This window comes from Aotus nancymaae, unplaced genomic scaffold (assembly GCF_030222135.1).
Source record: "Aotus nancymaae isolate 86718 unplaced genomic scaffold, 86718_ANA_hifiasm-v0.15.2.pri h1tg000008l, whole genome shotgun sequence".
NCBI classification, from domain to species: domain Eukaryota; kingdom Metazoa; phylum Chordata; class Mammalia; order Primates; family Aotidae; genus Aotus; species Aotus nancymaae.
Window position 1 is genome coordinate 41723945 of NW_026988419.1, and position 18725 is coordinate 41742669.

Here is an 18725-nt window from a genome sequence, read left to right on the forward strand (position 1 = left end):
ATCTTTCACAGGGAAGAAAAAAGTGCATGAAGTGCTAGAGTTGTAACTAAAGCCACTTGCTTCAATGCTGTGCTCTAAGATAATATAACAAGAATCTCAAATGAAGCCAACAAGAGTTTTCTGCAAAACACTGACCAGAAAAAACACTTACATTTTGTTTCTTGTCATTAAAAATACAATAACAAACATATAGAAAGTTGAAAACCCCTAGCTGTCAACCACTGCACTTCATTAAGGATCTATCATCTTCTCCACCACACTTTACTTTTTTACTTTCTTATTTTAGGAGCATTTTTTAAGCCAATCCCAGATGTGGTTATGTAATCTGTAGGTACTTTAGTTGCCCTCTGCTTGGGCTACACTCAGATTGAAGCAAAGGGAAAAATGATATTCCTTCAGGGTACTCTCACATTTGAACTGTGAGAGTTTCACATGCCAGGAATACCTAATATAGTTTGGGTTCTTGGTCTGTAGGTTTTTCATCAGAGTGGCCACGGATGCCTTGAACTGTGAGCCTGCTGTAGGAGGCCTTTTCAGGTTGATCTTGGCGGGGTTCCCTTCGGGGAACAAAGACTTGATGAGGGTGTGGCTGGCCTTCCACATGGCTTGTGACAGGTCTCGATAGAGAAGGTCATTGTTTTTGTCAACAAATCCTTCCACCTGATACAGCACCTACGAGAGCACATGGAACTCAATGACAGGCACATGGCATGTTATAATGTCAAACTATTAAAAATACTCCAAGACTACACTGCAGCCTCTTCCTTCACCATCAAAAAATCCCTGACCTGTCAGTCACACTCTCATACTGAGTTCGCCTCCCAGTTTAAATTCCATCTGTCTAAATCACAGACGAGATCAAAATAAATTCTATTACCATTCAGGATTTGCAAGAATAAACTCCAAAAATGTTATCATAACATTTTCAAAGGATTTTGGATTTTTTAGGAGTTTGAACATATTTTGAGGTTTTACTTTTATTTTTTAGTTCTCATATGCCAATTCTAATCTGTTTAAAAGTAGACAGGGCAAAATAGAAACAACATTTTCATAGCTATCCTGAAGCAGCAGAAAAACTGGTCAGAAACTATCTTTTAATAATATAAGCTAATAAAAAAAAAGAACCAAGTTCTAACATTTTGAAATTAAAGGTAATTCAGATACTATATTCTTAATTTTTACAAACATATAATCAAGAATTTTTTCGCTTTGAAGTTTGCAATTTTATGAAAAAGGAAGTATTAGCTCTAATCAATGATCTTTCAGGATTCTAAAGATTAACCAATTATGATTGCTTTTAGCATTGTCTTTATATGTTAGATGACATAAAATTAGTTCCCCCAAATATTAACCAAATAAATAAGTGCTTTTTTAAAAAAGGTAAATATTTTCCCTAATGTCATTTCGAAATCTCAGACAATTCATTATTTTTGCTGAACAGCTTGTGTTTTTAAAGCCTTAGATCTTTACTGACTCCTAATTCGTATTGGCAGATCACCTTTAATAGTGTTGATAGATATTTTTAATAGGATAGCTTAGAGTTAGAAAATAATAAAAATGATTTAAAAAATATATTTAGACTCTTCATTAAGTCCACTAGCTTTGCTTTGGGTTTTCTATATTAATAAGATTTCAGTCAACATGGCCCAGATTCTATTTCTATTGAACATTTATTGATTCTACCACTTTAGCAGCTCAATTTGTCCTCACGAGTTAATGGGGTTTAGGACGCCCATCTCTGAGGCACAGCCTCCTTGCAGGGATAACTCTCAGGCCTGAGTGGGTGCTCACAGCTCCTCCATACCTTTCCAGCATAATGCTGGATCCTGAAGCAGCTGTGAGGCAGAGACGTGTCGTTGAGGAACCGAGAGCACTTGCTCATCCTGCTCTCAAAGTGCTGGTGGGTGGCACATACTTGGTTCAGCTTTTCCAAGAAGGTCTCGTCCGTGACTGTGCCAGGCCTCAGGCACTCTTCATCCAGCATGGCCAGGATTCCATTTGTGTTCTGGGAGAAAGGAAATAAAAAAGTTTCCTTCCTTCCTCACTGTATTGTTTTAATAATTACTCCTAATTACACCATCAAACACAATGAACTTAGTCACAAGAAAAGTCTGTTCGGTTATAACACAAAGCAGTTAAAACAAAAAGTATTTGTTTGTTTATAACAAAACAAATGACAAAAGCCACAGGAATCAGCCCTTTCCCAAAGGATCCCAGGTGTGTGTATGGTGGTGTGGTTGGGAGAGTGTGTCTCCTCGGCTTCTCTCTCCCCACACAGAACAGGACCTAGGAGTTGCCTCAGACACCTTACCCTGATGATGACTGAAATGTATACCGTTAGAAAAAGACAAGTTGGACCTCAAAGATTCAAAAACAAATCTGAAAGCAGAAATGAATGTGACAATACAGCCTCTATAACATGTCTCAAATCACAAAGCACATTCTTCTAAGGCCATTATTTGATTCACTCCTAAGAAGGAAACTCGTTTTCTCTGTTTCCAAATTGTTCATGTGTTCAAAATAAAGTTTATTTTCTAGAAAAAATTGCTGTGATTTGAGATGCTGCTTTTAACAATCACTGCAATCAAGCTGATTTCAAGAATATCTGTTTCTGTCACTCTTTCCTTCTGAGAGAAAAAGAGAACAACAAAAAGGAATATCTGTTTCATATAGACTCAGATTTTAGAAATTCATGTGGAATTTCTAAATGGATGTTAAACCTAAGTGAAAATTTATTTGTTGCATAACTAGATCCTGTGGTCATTTTTATTCCAAGAGTAGTCAGCCCTAAAACTGAATCAGAAGTCAGGAAGCTTCTACTTTGCTAAATAAAGACTGCTACTCCTTGGACTGACCCTATGGGGTCATAAGTCTTAATTCCAAAAACAATCCACTCCACTGAGCATCAACCCCACCTACTTCCACCCAGGCAAAGTCCTCTGTTCCTCTTCCCTTCTGCTCACAAGGCCACGACACCCTCTGACCAGCATTTATTCATTGCACACAAAACCCAGGGGAAGTGTGGACTCTCAGGAATCAAGTGTGCTCATAACATCCCCAGAACAAACGTTATTGTTTAATGATGCTGGAAGGAAGCATTTCCTTTATATACCCAGGTTCCTATGTGAACATGAGCTTCTTCAATCATATAGCAAGGGGATTTCTGGCTGAGATAATCTGGTTAAATTAAGTGTATTACCACTGTTCTTTTTTTTTTTTTTTCCTTCCCTTCTTAAAGGAGAATAATTAAGTGCAAGGTTATATTTATCAAGGGAAACATACTAACCAGAAATTCTGAAAATTAAGATTACCATAGCAAATTACCTCCTTCAAAAAATGTACCAGGAAAATTTTAAGGAAATTCACTTTTCAGGGCCCAAATCAGAGTTTTGAATTGTTTGTATGGAATATTAGTGTTCCCCTTCAACACTGTTCAGGTTTTTTGAAACACAGTTTACTTCTTATTGAACAATGATGCCTTAGAATATTATTTTTAATGTTCAATTTAATCAGAGAAACAACTTTTAGGAATATCTTGAATACTGAGGGAAAAATATATTGGTTCATTACATATTTCCCAAAAGGCTTTGTAATAGACAAGTAGAAAATGACTTAATATTCATACAGAGCATGCGATGGAATTCCTGAAACACAGTACTCACCTATCACTAAACAGGTCTTGCTAAAAAGACTGTACGGCAATAAAGCTTATATACTATTTCAAATTACTTATTCAAAGTCAGGTATTAGTAATCATAAGCATAAAACAAATGAGTTTCCTGTTTTCCAATCACACAAAGTCAGTCTTCCCACATTTAGTTCATTTATAATAAAGTACAGAATATGATCTAAAAACAAAAATCTTGGACTCAGAAAGCTTGCTCAAAATTATCCAATAATTTTTCACACTTTAATCCTTTTCACATGCACACATACTTGGGTCATCTGAAAAAATTTAAGGTCCCTGGCCACCTGCAGTCACACATGCAATGCCCTCTGCATATATGATCTGAGTGAAGGCTACAGCTGTGCTCGAGCCACTTCTGGGGTCCCACTTAATTCAGCTCCAGAGGCTGTCCTTTTATGTCTCTTAAACTTAATATGATACTTGGTGCATAATATGTTAAGTCATTAAGGTTTGGGGAATGAAATGGATATTTTGATTTAGCCAAAAACTGGATGACTGCTCAGAGCCTACTCTAATCAGCACTCATATGCCCAGGAGCCATGGGATAGACCTGGGCTCCAACCACACAAGAAAGGCTGGTACCTTTAACGCCTGGTGTCTGAAGGTCATAAAAGGGCGTTGTGATATGGCCACAGGACGTGCATGGCCACAGGGGATCCTGGCTAAGTATCAAAACATCCAGCTGTCTATGTATGTGTTCAAGAACCATATATGATCTCTTAGGGCTACAATAAAATCTCTAGAACTCTGTAATTCCTTGGAAAAAAAAGATAAAAAACAGTGGAAATACTAATGCTTAACATTGAAGCCACTGAGAACATTTATAAGGCTTTATTATGGTACTAAAACATTCTTTAGAAAACAAAGTACTCACATTTTCTATTAGGTCACAAATGATAGCATTATTGAAGTAGTCAATGTGAGTCCATTCTATATCCTAAAAGACCAAACAGAACAAAATCTAATTACACGAGATGAAGCCACAGCACTACCATCCACAAAACAGACTTTGCCCATCTTATCATATTTCCCTTCCTCTCTGAATCTTTTTTTTTTTATAAGAACTGGAACTGCAAGTGTCACAGGCAGTTCCCAAAATTTTCTCAATGCAGCTGCCTACCACTGACATAATCTGATTGAAGCGAACACCCTTGGTCTGTTCTGAGACAGTCTTCCATTCCACTCTCCCATCTGCGGCAATTTCCCATGCACTTCGCTGGCCCTGGGCCAAATATTTACTCAACAGGCCCTTGGGTCAATATTACTTTGTATATGTTTACAATGTTTATAAGGAAATAAGTTAGAACTTGATCCCAAGAATTTAAGGCCTAGATTCCTCTGCTCTTAATCTGTAATCACAAGGAAAAAATTAATTTTAGAGTCGATTTTATACTGTAGGGAAGTTAACTATTTCAAGTGTTAAAAAAACGCCAGTGCTACGACAAAGCATTTTCAACATAAGGAACGACATGAAAACCTATCCACTGATCCTAACACTGGCTACAAAGCCAAATCCGTAAAGCCAAATGTAATCTTTCTGTGTCTACTTACATTTTGTCCATAAATGTAAACATTTATTTTTCTTCTAAGGGGAAAAAATTTAATTCATACAGCAAGCTAGGAATCTTCCTATATATTCTTAGATGTGTTTTAAACAATCTGTACAAACTGTTTTAAGTTTCACATCAAAGTTTGGGCATTCTCTTCATGATGAGAAGACAGGAAAAGAATGAATCGTGCTTTTAGAATATTTATGTAACCAAAAGGTGTCAGACAAATATAATACATTTCTGAAGCATAATGAGTACTCTAAAATAAAGATGAAATATTTATGATTTAGCTTTCAAGTAAATGGGTTGTTTTACTAAGTCACTGGGGATAACAATCACATTAGAAAACTCTATACAGAAAGAAAGATAAAAAAGAATTCAGTGTCCTTAATGACTTAAAATGATACTAAGAAAATGAAGGAAAACAGGTAATATCATTACTAAAATATTAAGGCAAATAAATAAAAAAGGAAAAAAAATATAAACATAATAAAATAGGCTGGGTGTGGTGGCTCACGCCTGTAATCCCAGCACCTTGGGAGGCCGAGGCAGGTAGATCATGAAGTCAGGAGTTCAAGACCAGCCTGGCCAACATAGTGAAACCCTGCCTCAAAAAAAAATAAATAAATAAAATAACTCCCCACCCCTCCCCACCCCCTTTTTTTTTTTAAATAACCAATTTTATACTTGGAAAAAGACTGGCTATTAAAACAAAGGATAAAAAGCAAATATATATTTTAAAATTAATGATGAAAAGACTCTGCAAACACTACTTCTGGTTATTTTAAGATTACATTAAATGAGATAATCCATACATAGAACTTAATATAATACCTGTATGTAGTAAGAACTCAGTAACTGTTACCTACTTTTGTCATAAATTTGGAGACTCAATGCTTTTTGATATTGAACAAGTCTCAAAATATTTTCAAATCTACTTAGAGTGATACTGACTTTTTTTGGTATACAGTTCTCTAAGTTTTGGCAAATGTATAATGTCAAGTAACCACCACCATAATCAATCCCCAAAATTCCCTCATGCTGTCTCTGCAGCCACAACCCTCCCATGACTCCTATCTCCTGGCAACCCTTGACTCTATAGCTTTTTATAGGCAATCTGTCTCTATGGCTTTGCCTCTTCTAGAATGACAGATGGAATCATACAGTATGTAGCCTTTTTGTATGGCTTCTTGTTTAGACTATCTTCTAAATCTAATTTATATTATGATTAAAAAAGGACCAACACTTTAAAAAAGCATTTCAACATTACCTCCCGTATATACTCCTCCTGCTCTTCTTTAAGAGTAAGCTCAATGAAGATTTGTTGCAGTTTTTCATTACAATAATTAATAATGAACTGCTCAAAGCTGTTGTCCTGTGTGGAGAAAATGAAAAAAGCCTTATAAACCATGCCACTAGCTCTCCCAAAAAATAACACTCAGGCATCTCAACCCATGAGAAATGCCACACATGATCTCTCAGATTTAACTGTGGCCCACACATGGCCCCTAGGACAGACGCTTGCCCATTGCAGGCACTCGAGGAGTGGGTCATGAGTAATTGAACGAATGAAGTATACATGAATGATGCAATATTTGAAGGATGAAGATTTTTAGTTGACAGAGAAGCATCCAAAACAGAGAAGCTAGAAACAATCTCACTTCCTTTGCTGAAGGATCAGCAAAGACACAGTGAGTGCCACAATCTCTGTCACCAAGTTCTGAATCTTCCATTCTCAGGTGACACTTCACAGCTCAAGGAAGTCCTCCCGAGCTGACCTCTTATTCTGCCCATCCAGGGACGGATCCCTCACTCTGACTCTTACATTCTAGCCTTTTTAATAAATCATGTTATATGAGTGTACACATGTACTGACTAGTTTCATAAGCATCTGCCTCACTAGACTGTACATTCTTAAGGGCGAGGGCTGACCATGCTCTCTTGTTCACTGTATTCCCGCCCCTTACACAGCATCTCACACCTAGCAAGTTCTCAATGTGTATTGGATGAGTGAATGAACAAATGAAGTTGCTACCAACTGGAGCCCCAAAGGAATTAAAACATCTCCCTGACAAGAAACAATCTCTCTCTCTGTAGAAGGCCCACACCCTTGATCACTGATAAATCTGAGTAGCTTCTCCTTCATCTCTTATGAATTCATTGAAAGAAGCTTCATGCCTAACATTTCTGAACAAGCTGCAGGGCTTAATGTATTGTTGTACATCCTGAGGGCACCAAATGAATACATTTTATCAAGAATCACACCTTCCAGGAAGAAGCAGATCTGATACTAAAACTTGTTTTTACCTCTATTTTCCTTTATTGCCCAGAGATAGAGGCAGTGGAAGCAAGGATAGTGTGAGTCCACCACTGAGAAACTGGACTCTTCTCCCACAATGGTGGCCAGTCCTGGTCTAATGAGCAAGGAGAGCCCATATGTAATGGTGCCACCAAAGCCCAGTGCTCCTTGTGAACGGGCAGAGCTACAAGCCTTCATATCCCTCCGCACATGATGGAAGGGAAAAACTAACAGAGTCTTCGGAAAGTTGATCTTTTAAAATCAACTTTGGTCCTACCTAAGAAAACTTTGCAATGATAATTATACTGCAGCATCTAACTAACTACATTCTTTCCTGGGAGTCAGCTAGGAATTTCTAATCACCAGTGATGAAGTGATCAGAGGAAATTTTAAACTAAAACTCATAAATAACACATGTGAATATACTATCAGTGACTTATCTTGTTAATACCAAACTTAGTCAAGGATAAAAGTTTGTTTGTTTTAAGTCTTGAAGGATCTTACTAAAGGGCAAACATTTATTTTCAACACTTTTGACAAATGTAGTCAGATACAAAGGGCACTTCCTCATTTTCACACAAGTTTTTTAAAACCCTGTGCTCAAAATCATAGAGCTAACAATTTCGATTAGAAACTGAAGTTGGTCTAGTATAGATGCCTTATTATTATACTCAGCATAAAGGCATTCCATATATCAGAAAGTCTAAATTGCTTTGCTAAGATATGTACCTATATAATGCCACTATAAATAAACCTATAAGTAAAAGTAAAATATTAATAACTTATAATAGCAGATCTTTGATTTTTTTTTTAGACGACAGTCTCATAGAGCATATCTGTTATTTGGCAAGTCTGTGCCCATGGAGCTACTGCAACCCAATTATGCTAAGTCATCAAGTGGCAAATAATGAGAAGGAAAGGGAAACCTTTTCTTAGTGTCCTCATACACATTGCATAGCTATGAACAGTTCAAAGTACACTTCTAAAACAGGACTACGAAATACACACAAGCAGATTAGAAACCAGAGGCAAAGCTTCACAATTACAAAACAATTTAAAGATTAAGTTACAACTAAATTAAATTTCCCCGTAACCTTTAAAAATTCCTGTATGGATTCTATATTTTGTATCCACACGGTTAATCAACAACCACTTACTGCAAAACTCACACAATTAGAGAAGCTATTAACACAGGAGCATGCAACAGACCAGCACTGCAAACAGGTCATACTTACTGCATTCTGGTGCAAAAAGGGATAGATTATACAAAATGCAGTCAGTTCTTAATTAGCAATAAAATTCTAAAAGTAAGCATGTATTGATAGTTACTGACCTCTAATTCTCCCCATCCAGGGATGGACCCCTCACTCGGAGTCTTACATAACTCATAGTTACAAATGATGGCTTTTACCATTCAGGCTGTGTTTTTGATTGGTGTAAAACTTGCGGTCAAGACTTATGTCCTATCAATTCAAAAGGCAGGACCACAATACCTTCCTGTGATGTCTCAACTGTGGTTTTGCTAGGGGAGAATTCTTCAGGATAAAAATGGTTTGACTGAAATAATGATAAATCACATAGCTTGTTTGAAGCTTTAAGGCTTCAGAACCTAATGCTTCTAATTCTAAATTATCAGGAAAAAGAGAACATGCATGACATATACCCAAGGTCCACATCCACCCAAAGAGTCAGGGGCAGCAGTGGTTGGTGGATCACCAAAAAGTGAAGAGATCCAGCAAGATCCATAAGTAACTTCCCTTTCCCACACCAGTGACACATCCCTGTGTAGTACTGTGATGAGGCTCCTTTTAAAAACCAACAAGGAGAAAGTATTCTACCGGAGATGCCCTAACAACAAAAACTTGACTCTCCAACATTATTCTACTGCTAAAAAAACACTCCCCCTGCCAAAAAAAAAAAAGAATAGCACAATCACCGATGTAGGAATTAACTTACTTCCCCACAAAAATCAGCATCTATTATCTATTGCAAACATACCTCCAAAGTCCAAAACATGTCATGGGTCTCCTAGATGATCATTACTGCTGAAAGTAAAGGCTAAAGACACACACTTCTCTTGTGATCTAAGCTGAAGTTGGCATTGTTCAAATGTGGAGGAAAATGGGACTTCACGTATGATTAAAAACTTGTAAAAATTTAAAGAATAAACAATAATCTGCAGAAAATTAAGGAATAGCCTTGTAGCAGTTCTTCACAGAACTCCAACGTGTATAAGTCTAACACATTTTTCCATTAATACAAATATTAAATTAATACCTGGTTTTCAACTTGGGCCCCCTCTCCTTCATAAAATAGCTAAACTGAGACTAGAAACCACTAGATGAATATGAAGGCCCCAAAGCAACTTTATATTTGGAGACTTTTTTGGTTTGTCAAGAACTGTGTGAACAGCCAGCAATCCCTGAGCCGGGCCCTCTCCCATATGTCAGGCTCATGAATCAAAGTCTCCAGAGGAGGAAGTGGGCAGGAACTTGCCCCAGTAATGACTCATCTCCTCTCTCCAGTTTTCCACCCATGCTCCAACCATGCAATTTTTCTCTACTGTCTTACCCACATTTATCCCTGAAGACTAAGGAATAAAACTAAAACTTAGAAACACCTTCAAACAAATACCTTTTGGGCTTTTCCATTACACATCCTCCCTGAATGAAGCTGAGGCTGCTAGAGAACACAGGCAAAACAGCAAGGTGTCTGTGTTCTCTCTATTTCACACTATAGTTACCAACTATAGGTTGGGACAGTGAGCACTTACTATGTTTAGACGTATACAATATAACCAAATTTTAAATGCTAGGGCCTTTTTTTAAGCATTCTAGACTTTGGGACCATCCTATCAACATCAAAAACAAAACAAACTAACAAAAAACCCCAGAAAATCATACTCACAGTTGGTTCATAACTAGCTTATACTCACAAGTATCAATCCTAAACTCCAACAGAAATTATTTAAGATGTATCAAAAATAATGATCCCTTTGTATATTCTCCTTAGCAACAAAGGAGGCTGAAGATACTTAAGGAAAACAGATATTGTTAAAACTGGAATGCTCTTTAAAAAGAATAAATATTGAAAGGAAGATAGTAAATAGAAAAGGCAGCTCTGTGCCTCTGTATTTGGGATGGAGAGATGGGAGGGAGAGTGCAGATGAATATTCTGTGTTAGAAACAGTGAGCACCCCAAACACAAAGACCATGAGTTATTTGAGCAAAAAATACTGTTAATTACATATTAGTGTTTCTTATAGTTTAGCACTTTCATTTGAGGTCAAATTTTTAATATAACATGCTGGCTTGGGGGTTTCTGTATTTTTATATACAGTGAAGTCTCCTGCATAATAAATGAGTCAATACATTGATATAAAATCCACAGTTTTTTTGTGTATATCATTATTTTAGGGAAGTTGGGCTATATTACCACTGTAAAATATGCTGTTGGTCCTTGCAAAGATTTACTTGGTGTTAAAGCCTTTGATGGCTTATTATAATGCTGTTCCTATAGAAAAATATAATATACTTAACCACAGTCCATTTTAAAATATCACAGCATCAAGAAATAGGCTCCAAAACAAAAACTGCTTTTTAAAAAAGTAAACTTGAAAAAATCCTCAAAATACATGAGAAAACCATTTAATATTAAATAGTCTCCTTCTTAGACCTTTACAAAATTGAATGATTGGCTAAAGGTTTAGAAAATTTCCCTTAACATTTTTTCTTCCAGGTATATACTCAAATAGAGCAAATTTTAAGGAACACAATGTTACAGTGTTTGTCTTAAGTATTTTAAAATAGGCTTTCATCTAAAAACTTTTTATACTTGGAAGAAATACCCACATATTACATAGAAAAGAAGTTTAACTTCCCAAAGAAAGAAAATTATAATCCAAATACTCCAATTCCACACATTTAAGTTTGGACATTCTTATAACTGAAAAGATGGTCTGTGATTTCTGAGAAATATTTACACATATCCATAAAAGATATGCTATAAGACTTTGATTCATGAGACTGACACATGTGGAGGGGTGCCAGTTCAGGGATTCAGGGATTGCTGGCTGTTCACACAGTTCTAGTGTGGGTGCTCTTTATCTTTATTTTACAAACTACAGCAACTGTCACCATTTTTGTTTTTAAATCTACTTTAAACTGTTTCCTTCCTTTTCAATGATAAGCTTTCTAGCCTAAGAAGGACAAAATGAAGGCAAGAAACTAGAGTAGAAGGTGCTGACTATAGCCAACATTTCTCTTAAAAACAATTCAGAACTCAAGTCCTATAATCTTGAGGTGAACCCACGAGGCTACAATGACTCTTGCCCAAGTATTAGATTTTTTTATTTGATATAATTATTGCATCTAGCCTATCATACTCTTACCATACATGGGTCACTTTCAGTGAGGTTTATGAGGGCAAGATAAATAAGGAGTCCATCACTGAAAGTAACTACCACTTTGCCTGTGTGAAGCTAGCTCCACTGTATGAAAGGTGAAAGAATCAGCTACTACTGCCTGCTTTGGTCTACAGAACACTAATGACCAATCAGATTTTCCTATGAATTATCTGCCAGTTTTAAAAACTGTCAGATTAGTACAAAAAGAGCTGAAATCAATGTAGACTGCTCAACTTACTTTTTAACCTAATATATTCTTTTAAAAAAGAATAGCAGTTCTTTAATGGATATGCTATAAATATTTCTCAGGAATCACAGATCATCTTTTCAGTTGTAAGAATGTCCAAACAAAAATGTGTGGAATTGGAGTATTTGGATTATAATTTCCTTCCTTTGGGAAGTTGGACTTCCGTTCTACCAGGATGTATAGCAAGATTTTTTTCCTCTATGAAATTTAACTCGCTTCACCTTATTTTTGGTATCATTCTTCCACTGCTCTGCTTTCCAAGCTAACATCAGATCACATGTGGCCAGCCAGGCAGCACTTCCAGCTGGTGCTGGAATGTTTTGCAGTCAAATCCATGTGTCATCAACCCATGGTTTAATGCATCAGTTTCCCTCTTCCGTTTAGAGACAGATCATAGGGAATGAAAGGTTTCCACCAGCTCAGCTAAAAAAGGCATTTTCACGGGAACTGTGGGGCCATGGAACAATTAGATGCATTAAAAAAAAAAAGTCTTGCCCTTTACTGTCCAGTTTTTAAAGAGATGCCCAGGGTATCCTAAAAGGCAGAGCTCTTAATTCCTATGGTCAACTGAAGAACAACACAGCAAAGAAAAAATAATTGTTATTTATACTCCAGTAGCTTCTTTTCACTTGGGTGGAAAATATCACAGAAATTTTTATTTTTGCCTTGATGTGGATCTGAACACTTCTTCTATCCTCTGACCCCTTGTATTTGAACCTGTAGTACTTTAGGTCCTTACTTTTCTTGGTTTCCTAATACTCTCAGCTTCCTGATGTCTCCATGTGCTCTAACATTGCTGAGAATCTGGGAAAACATGGGCTGGCATCTGAGAATGCATGTGAATAATTTATTAAAAGAAAAAAAATTTCTGTAACTCTGTATCAAAAAGCAGGTAAAAGCCCCCAACCAAATCTCCAATCTAATCTCCCCATAAATAAATTTATTTATTAAAAAACAGGCTATTAAATAATTAAAATTCAAGATTAATCTGAGAGGGCTTAGAAAGGAAAATGGAGAGAATAATTAAATATAACAAAAAAACAAATCTTGATTCTCTCAAGGAACTGGGGAGAAAAAAAGAGAAAGTGTTTACTGCATGGAGAAGGAAAATTAACTTTTGATAATTTGATGGCTATTAGAAGATTTACTATAGACATGTAACTGACTGGATTTGGCCTTGGTTGATAGTTCTGTTTAAACGGAGTAAAAACTGCCTCCCAGGTTCAAGTGATTTTCCTGTCTCAGCCTCCAGAGTAGCTGGGACTACAGGTGCAAGCGACCATACCCAGCAAATTTTTGTTTTTTTAGTAGAGACAGGGTTTCACCAGTTGGCCAGGATGGTCTCGATCTCCTGACTTCGTGATTCACCTGCCTTGGCCTCCCAAAGTGCTGAGATTACAGGTGTGAGCCACCGCGCCCGGATGAACAGTAGGTGAGGCCCAATGTTTTATAAGGGTATTACATACAGTGGCTAAACAGCATGAACACCACGTTTGGAATTTGCAGTTTACTCCAGAGATTACTGTCTAATAGAACATTTGGTCATAACCTTGAGTGCACACTGGAATCACTTAGAGTTTTAAAAACATTGCTGCTGCGTCCCCATCTGCAGAGATTCTGATATAATTGTTCTGGGTACAGCCTAAACTTCAGAATTTGCAAAAGCTCCCCAGGTGATGCCAATGCACAGCTAAGTTTGAGAACCACTAAAACAGAGTATTCCTCTGAAGAAAGGAAGAATATTTAGAAATATAATGCAGGCATTTTCATAAACTGAAGTCTGTAGTTGAAACAGTGTTGAGAAAAATGATGGTGTAACTTGCAGAAGGAAAGCACATTCAGCAAAACAGGCACGGAGAGAAACTTGAATTAACCAGAAGTGAAAAATATTCCTGGATTGCTGAAGGGCATAGGGTGTTTCACCCAGCACCAAGTTAAAGGATGTTTACACAGAAACATCTGACTTCTGTTCTGATTAGGTCTGTAGCAAACAAACTTTTAAAATGTAATAGTTTCCTGATTAGACTTTCCTACCTGATAGGATGTGTCCTCTGGTAGCAACAGGCCCTCAATCTGAGGGCCAAGACTCTAAGCTCCATGCAGACAAGAAATATCTTAGTTATGTTTTACTACTGGTATCTGGTAACTCAATAAATATTTGAGAAATGAGTCAAATTGTTTATGAGTTATAAGTCAGTTGCCTTTGAGTGTTATAAGCGTCTCTTTCTCCATGGCTAATTAGATCTTAGGACCTACTGGAAGACAAAGTTAACTGGATGTCCCATTACAACCTCATTATCCTATTTTTTAAAGTTTCCATATGTTGTGACATGATATGAGGCCCTTGCCCATTGGCTTAAGATCAATAATCTTTTTATAGCAAAATTAAAACAAAATTAGTTTCTTTGATTTTAGAAATGTCATTGAATGTATCTTCTGATTCTAACTTTCTAGTGAAATTTGTGCTTACTATCTCCCCTGTTCACGAAATCATTTAAATCCAGACCAGCACAGCAATGTGCTAGGTAATAAGTCTTTTTCCCTGCCAAGTGTAAAGAATGATTTTGGCATTCTGCCCATTTAGTGACAGTCACCTGAGGTCTTGCTAAAAATAAATTAATTTTGGCAGTGATTTCTGAGTGTACTTAAGCATTTCTCCTAACTCAGAAACCTCAAATTCTTCCCTTTCAACCAAGGGACTGGTAGCTTTCCTTTGTAGATTCTGCTAAATGGCAACAATACAAGCAGATGCTGCGTTGAGCTGTATTCTGGGGACTCCATGAGGACTACCACCAGCACACACACTTCCATCCAGGAAGGCACCCAGTGCTGGCCAGGAGCTTGGAATGACAAGGGTGGAGAAATAGGGGAGTCAGAGACTTACCACATTTACTTTTTTCCTTACTCCCAGGTACTGGGAAACCTGTTACTTTGGGAAGAAAGGTGAGGAAGTGCCTCTGGTCTCAATCTTAGTAGGAAAGAAAAGCAATAAATGGAAATATTAAAAGGACCTGGAGTTTAAGTCCAGGGTCTGCCACTAAGTAGCTACATAACCCTGGGGAGTTATTTGACCTGGGGAGTTTTACTTTTTCATCTGTAAAATGGGATTCATAATAATAACAGCTACATCATGAAGCTGTTTTGAAAAGTAAATCAGACCATACACACACCACTTCCCACAATGCTTACATATGGTCAGTCCTCAGTTAGTACTTACCAGTAGCTATTAAATACAGAACATGATTGAGGGAGAACATACTAAGAAAAAGGAATTTGCTAGCAAGGTCTGGTTTAGGTGGAAGGAATGCTCTGATGTTTTTTTCTGTGATTCTGTGACCCTAAATTTTTAGAACATGTAAATTCTTTGGGAAGTCATTCTGGGCAGAGCCTGGTTCCTTAAAGAAATTTGAAATTCACAAATCATTACTTGTGGGGGAGAATTAAGAAAAGAGGAGCCTGATCTACTTCTTATTTCCCTGAACCAAACTAAAATATCACTCCTAAAAGTGAGAATAAATGTTTTAATAGATCCTTAAAACTCCTTCTAAATGTCAAAGTTAGCAAGGGGGCAACAAGGAAATTCTAACCTAAGTACATAATGTTTATTTTATTTTCTACATCACTTTTTTCAGAGGCCATGCTCATCTTCTCTGTATCATTCTAATTTTAGTATATGTCTTGCTTAACCAAGCACAAATTGTTTAAATATTTAATCTGTAACAAGCACAGAATCATTTTAAAAAATTCAATATGAGCTTCAGCAGAAATTATTTCAACCTCTGCAGCAGAATTTATTATCACAAGATCACAATAATGAGACTCAACAAATCACCTAATCCAAACCCTCTTTCCCTGAGTCTCACAGATGAAATGACCGGCCCTGGCCAGGCCAGAATCTGTGTCCGGCTCTCCTATGGCTTTCTTTATGGCATCAACCTGCCACACTTTCCAAACAACACACAAATGGTCTCAGGCACACTCATGTATCTTGTTGGAAGCCTCACAGTTAGAAATTTAAATATGCAATTTGAAAAGTCAGGTACTAATACAAGTTCTTTTAAAGCAGTACTCTCTCCAGAATGCTGGCTCTCAGCATACACACAAAACACACACATGCACACTCACACACACACACTCAGGCACACATGCAGGAATACACAACCAAATTTTGTTACATCTGCACAAAGATTACTTGTAGAGTCAAAGTGATAGTGAGTTATATCTGCACAAAGATTTGTAGATTCAAAGTTACAGTTACTTATAATGTCTACATAATACAGGATTTAATTTCCAACCATTCCACTTTACTAAAGACACTACAAAAAATTTTAAAATCTTACCTCAAAAATCTCAAAGCCATAAATGTCCAAAACACCCATGACCTTCTTTCTCACTTTTGTTTGTGCCTTGAAAAAAGTTCAAATTAAAGGGTTAATTAAGGCATAAAATAAAACACTATAAGCATCCAAGGAACACAGATACATATTACAAGTTAATTATGTTTCTTAAGTAAGAAAATAACTGTAATTTAGTTGTTTTTTTTTAAAAACTTATGAGATGGGGTTTTGGTATAGAACTCTTTTAGAAATTTTAATAATAGGTGATATATTTAAAGAAGGCATGAGTGGCGCCTTTCAAAATCATTTTTAATGATGAATAAATTATGACCTAGTGAAGTAAAGTGACCTTTTCAGCCAAGGGTGGACAACTAGTTAGCAGGTGAGCCAGGCCAGAACCTGGGATGCCGACTCCCAGAGTCACTCCACGAAGACCATCAGACTGTTCACTAGTCAGAAGCAACACACATGGCAAAACAAAATAAACAAAATCCCTGACAAGTTTCAATCTTATACATGGTAAACTCTTTTTAAGGAATAATCTTTATAAGTGGTAATCAATTATTTGATTATAAATTTAAACTTTCTTCAGCTTAACGTTTATACTGTGAATACCATGTATTTACAACTAATTTTGCTCATAGAAATTCAGTACCTTAATGCTTTCATTGATTCGATTTACCAACCATGAAAACAACCTGCTGTAGAGGTTTTTAGCCAGAGCATCACGGGCATAATAAGCCTATTAAAAAACAAACAAACAAAACTTAACACCCACAACTGCCACAATGCTTACTTTCAATAAAATCATAAAGATACTTTAAAAAATATTTAAAGCTCTTTTATTTCACGTTTCTTTGCAGAACCAGTTTTACTATATCATAAACAGTCAAGCCTTTAAGAGAATTAGGCAAATTGTTTATACACAGTTATACTTTTTCATATACCAGGAAACTAATTTTAAATATTGCAAAAACGTTCACCACAAAGATATTTATTTCAATGTTATGGAACAGAGAAAAATCAGACACAATTTAGAAGTCCAACAATAGGGGTAGTAAAAGAAACATGCACAGAGAGTAATGTTACATAGTCACCAGAGAGCGATGGTTATGAAGATCAGGTAACAAAATGGAAATGCTCATGTTATGTGAAAATTAAACAATTGTATACTTAATATGATAACAACTATTTTTTAAAACCCTTACACATGGAAATTCAAAGGAGATATACTAAAATGGCTTTGGCTGATGGAATCCATAAATTTTTTTTTCTTCATTCAATCTTTATTTTTTTGGAGACAGAGTCTCGCTCTGTTGCCCAGGCTGCTGGAGTTTAGTAGCACAATTCTGGCTCACTGCAACTTCTGCCGCCTGGGTTCAAGGGATTCTCATGCCTCAGCCGCCTGAGTAGCTGGGAGTACAGGCATGTGCTACCACGCCTGGCTAACTTTTGTACCTTTAGTAGAGACAGGGTTTCACCTTGTTAGCCAGACTGGTCTTGAACTTCTGGCCTCAGGTGATCACCCACCTCAGCCTCCTAAAGTGCTGGGATTACAGGCGTGAGCCACCATGCCCGGCCAAACTAATACTTTGAGTTTTTTTTAAAAAACTTGCACATTGAGTTCTTATAAGTTAGAGAATGAACATAAACCCCTTCTTATGTGCTTACTTTTAAAGCTATTCAGAACTACTTGACAAAGAGGCAGAAGACATATATGTCTCTATGATTTTTAGAATCCAAATGCCAGAGAATGTTAGGTTTGGATGGCAGAATCTAAACACCCTTAAATGTACCGGGTGCCCAGAGCATACGGTAGGTAAGTACTAATGAGATGTTTAATACTAGCATCCTGGGAAGGCCTGGAGGTTGGGTGTCAGCAGCCTAACAAGGAACTGGCCTTGGGAGAGAAAAGGCCTGAGGTTTTGTTCCTATTTTCAACATGCTGGCCATATGTGTGTATTTTGCTGCTTATAAATAAAAAGTTGGGTATTATTGTTAAAATTAATCAGTATTTTTTTATTTTGCAAAGAACACAATTTGTTAGATTATGTGGGAATACTTTCTCTACATTCCTTCCTAAATAAAATGTAACAACTTTAATAACACATTCACTTCCCTGGCAACATATCATAGCTGAAGATAACACCTTTTCCCTTCATCTGGCATTTCCATGCTAATCCCAAACCTCCCTCCCTA

At 36.7% G+C, this 18725-nt stretch overlaps 1 protein-coding gene and 1 non-coding gene across 8 annotated transcripts in view; both read right to left on the reverse strand.

Moving 5' to 3' along the window:
- Positions 1–18725, reverse strand: part of MYO1B (myosin IB) — a 185816-nt gene that overhangs the window by 36665 nt on the left and 130426 nt on the right. For all 7 annotated transcript variants that reach the window (XM_064373229.1, XM_064373227.1, XM_064373228.1 and 4 more), the window contains exons 12-17: positions 17182–17268; positions 16530–16595; positions 6509–6613; positions 4563–4625; positions 1805–2005; positions 446–672 (exon numbers count right to left, since the gene is read on the reverse strand). In XM_064373229.1, coding sequence (XP_064229299.1) covers positions 446–672; positions 1805–2005; positions 4563–4625; positions 6509–6613; positions 16530–16595; positions 17182–17268 — 749 coding nt within the window. The remainder of the gene's footprint in view (positions 1–445; positions 673–1804; positions 2006–4562; positions 4626–6508; positions 6614–16529; positions 16596–17181; positions 17269–18725) is intronic.
- On the reverse strand, positions 15779–15881 carry LOC135273717 (U6 spliceosomal RNA). Its single transcript, XR_010341530.1, has one exon. It is a non-coding gene; the product is annotated as a U6 spliceosomal RNA (small nuclear RNA).